General features: G+C 40.1%; 1 protein-coding gene across 1 annotated transcript; it reads left to right on the forward strand.

Annotated features, from left to right (window-relative positions):
• The first annotated feature begins 1727 nt into the window (after window positions 1-1727).
• On the forward strand, window positions 1728-2633 carry LOC141089218 (olfactory receptor 6M1-like). Its single transcript, XM_073575541.1, has one exon. The coding sequence runs from the start codon at window positions 1728-1730 to the stop codon at window positions 2631-2633; it is 906 nt and encodes a 301-aa protein (XP_073431642.1).
• The last annotated feature ends 304 nt before the right edge of the window (window positions 2634-2937 follow it).

A 2937-nucleotide genomic window follows, 5' to 3' on the forward strand; every position in this document is an offset into this window, starting at 1 on the left:
CCCACCAAGTTTCAGTGATTCCAATGACATCATATTTCTTTTCCTGTGTTAGTAGTTCCAATTCTCCTTGTTTGTTGCCCATGCTTTGTGCATTAGTATAGAAACATTTTAGTTTGTGATTGGTTTCTCTTTCTCCAATATTTTTATTAATTAGATTCTTTCGTCTTTGTTCTTCCTTTCCACTTCTAATAGCAGAGTTCTCAATAGCATTTGTCAGGTGTATGGCTTTTTCTGGTCTTTTGCTTCCCTTCCCATGTTGTTCTAGTTTAAAGCTCTCCTTACAAGTGTAGCAAGGCGACTTCCAAATACATGCTTACCAGTCTTCGTAAGGTGCACCCCATCTCTAGCAAGTAGTCCATCGTATAAGTAGTTCACTCCGTGATCCAGAAATCCAAATCGTTGCTGACGGCACCATCGACGTAGCCAGTTGTTCACCTGCAGAATCTTATTCCACCTCCTTGTTCCATGGCCATCCACTGGGAGGATGGAAGAGAAGACCACCTGCGCTCCCAGTTCTTTCACTTTCTTGCCTAAGTCTTCAAAGTCTCTGCAGATGGTTTCCAGGTCGTTTCTTGCAGTGTCATTTGTCCCCACATGTAGTAGCAGGAATGGGTAGTCATCTGTAGGTCTGAAGAGTCCTGATATCCTGTCAGACACATCTTTAATTTTTGCACCTGGAAGACAGCACATTTCTCTTGAAGTTATATCCGGTCTGCAGATAGCGGCCTCAGTTCCTCTCAGCAGGGAATCCCCCATGACCACCACTCTCCGTTTCTTCTTCACAACATTTTTCTTTCTCCATCCAGGAGGACTCTGAAGGCGTACAAGGTTGCTGCTTGTTGGCAAAGTCTTATCCTGATGTATTTCTTCATTGTTTTCCTGCGTGAGAGCCTGGTACTGGTTTCTGAGCAGTATGGGTGCTGACTGCCTCCTGATCCTCCTGCTTCTCTGGGTCACATATCTCCATTCCTCTGTTTCTTCAGGTGCACTTCGAATTTCTTCTCTTTCTGTAACATGAAGAGATAATTCTGCTCTGTCCAAGAACTCTTCACCTTCCTTAATGATCTTCAACGTAGCTAACCTCTCTTCGAGATTTTGCAACTTTTCCTCCAACAGGGACACAAGCTTGCATTTGTGGCATGTGAAGTTTGGCTTTTCCACTGGTAAGTCTGTGAACATGTAGCAAGAAATGCAGCTCACCAAATGGCTCCTGGCCTCTTCCATCTTGAGATTTCTTAAAAACGATGAAAGATAAGCCCAAATTTTTCCGATTTCCTCTTTTCAGCTGCAACGGCCAAAACCCAGTGATCGTTGAGCTCACGGAGACTCTTCACTTATCCCAGAAGGCACTGGGAATATGCAAATGATCTCCTCAAGACTCTTCCCCTGGTTTTCCGATTTCCTCTTTTCAGCTGCAACGGCCAAAACCCAGTGATCGTTGAGCTCACGGAGACTCTTCACTTATCCCAGAAGGCACTGGGAATATGCAAATGATCTCCTCAAGACTCTTCCCCTGGTTTTCCGATTTCCTCTTTTCAGCTGCAACGGCCAAAACCCAGTGATCGTTGAGCTCGCGGAGACTCTTCACTTATCCCAGAAGGCACTGGGAATATGCAAATGATCTCCTCAAGACTCTTCCCCTGGTTTTCAGTTATACATCACCATATCCAGTAACAGCTACTTTAGACCTCATAAAATGTCCACTATAAAACCAAATCTAAATGAGAATGTTTAATACCACCAGCAGTTTTCTTCTGATGCAATTCCATTACAGTGGAGCTCTTCAGATCTTCATTTTTGTGCTTCTTTTATTGTCCTACTTGATCACTTTGGCTGGAAATATTCTCATAATCATTGTAATCTCAAAGCATCAGAGTCTCCATACTCCTATGTACTTCTTTCTTTCAAATTTATCCATAGTAGAAATATGTGTTACAACAACTATTACGCCAAAGCTTCTGTCAATTGTTGCACTTGGAAACAGCACAATATCCTATTGGGGTTGCGCTTTACAGTGCTATTTTTATTTTGTCTTAGGGTCCATTGATTTCTTTCTTTTAGCAGTTATGTCTTTTGATAGGTATGTGGCAGTATGTCAACCTTTACATTATGTTACTCTGATGAACCACAGATTATGCCTGTACCTTGCTGCAGGTTCCTGGTTATTTGGCTTTGTGGATACTTTACCGCCAACAATTTTCACTTACAAGCTACCATTTTGTGGTTCTGTTATTGAACATTTTTTTTGTGATATTGATCCACTTCTAAAACTTGTCTGTGAAGACATTAGTCTTATAAACCTTCTAAATCTGATAGCTTCTTCATTTACTATTCTTGGGTCAATTGCATGCATCATGGTTTCTTATACACTTATTATCTTTGCCATTTTTAAAATACGGTCAGGTGGCCAGAGATGGAAAACTTTTTCAACTTGTTCTTCCCACCTTATGCTTGTTGTGATATTTTATTCAGGTTCTCTCTTTATGTGTCTGCGATTCATTAACGGATCTTCTTTTGAGTTCAACAAGATGGCAGTTGTCCTGAACACCATAATAACACCTATGCTGAACCCATTCATCTACACATTGAGAAACAGCCAAGTACAGCATGCCATACAAGTAGTGTTTCTCTAGACCTACAAAATATTTTACTCTAAACACTGTGTATTTCCACTATTTTACTTTTTATTATACCCAAATTACAAAAGAACTGTTAAAAAATAATTACAGATAAATATAGCCAAAGTTCCTGGGATCATACTAATAAAAAATAGCAATTTTATGAAATGATGTCGTCCAATTTAGAAAATCCCTTTAATATCTAGTGCAACAAGCAATATATTTGTGAGCATAACAACTTATCTTCCTCTGCATGTTGGAGAGATACAGTGTTAATCAATTTTTGGAACTACTGCTAGAAATACAGTAGAACATTGGT

Source organism: Dendrobates tinctorius, unplaced genomic scaffold, assembly GCF_039654945.1.
Source record: "Dendrobates tinctorius isolate UK_male_01 unplaced genomic scaffold, ASM3965494v1 ptg000044l, whole genome shotgun sequence".
In the NCBI taxonomy this organism is placed as follows: Eukaryota; Metazoa; Chordata; class Amphibia; order Anura; family Dendrobatidae; genus Dendrobates; species Dendrobates tinctorius.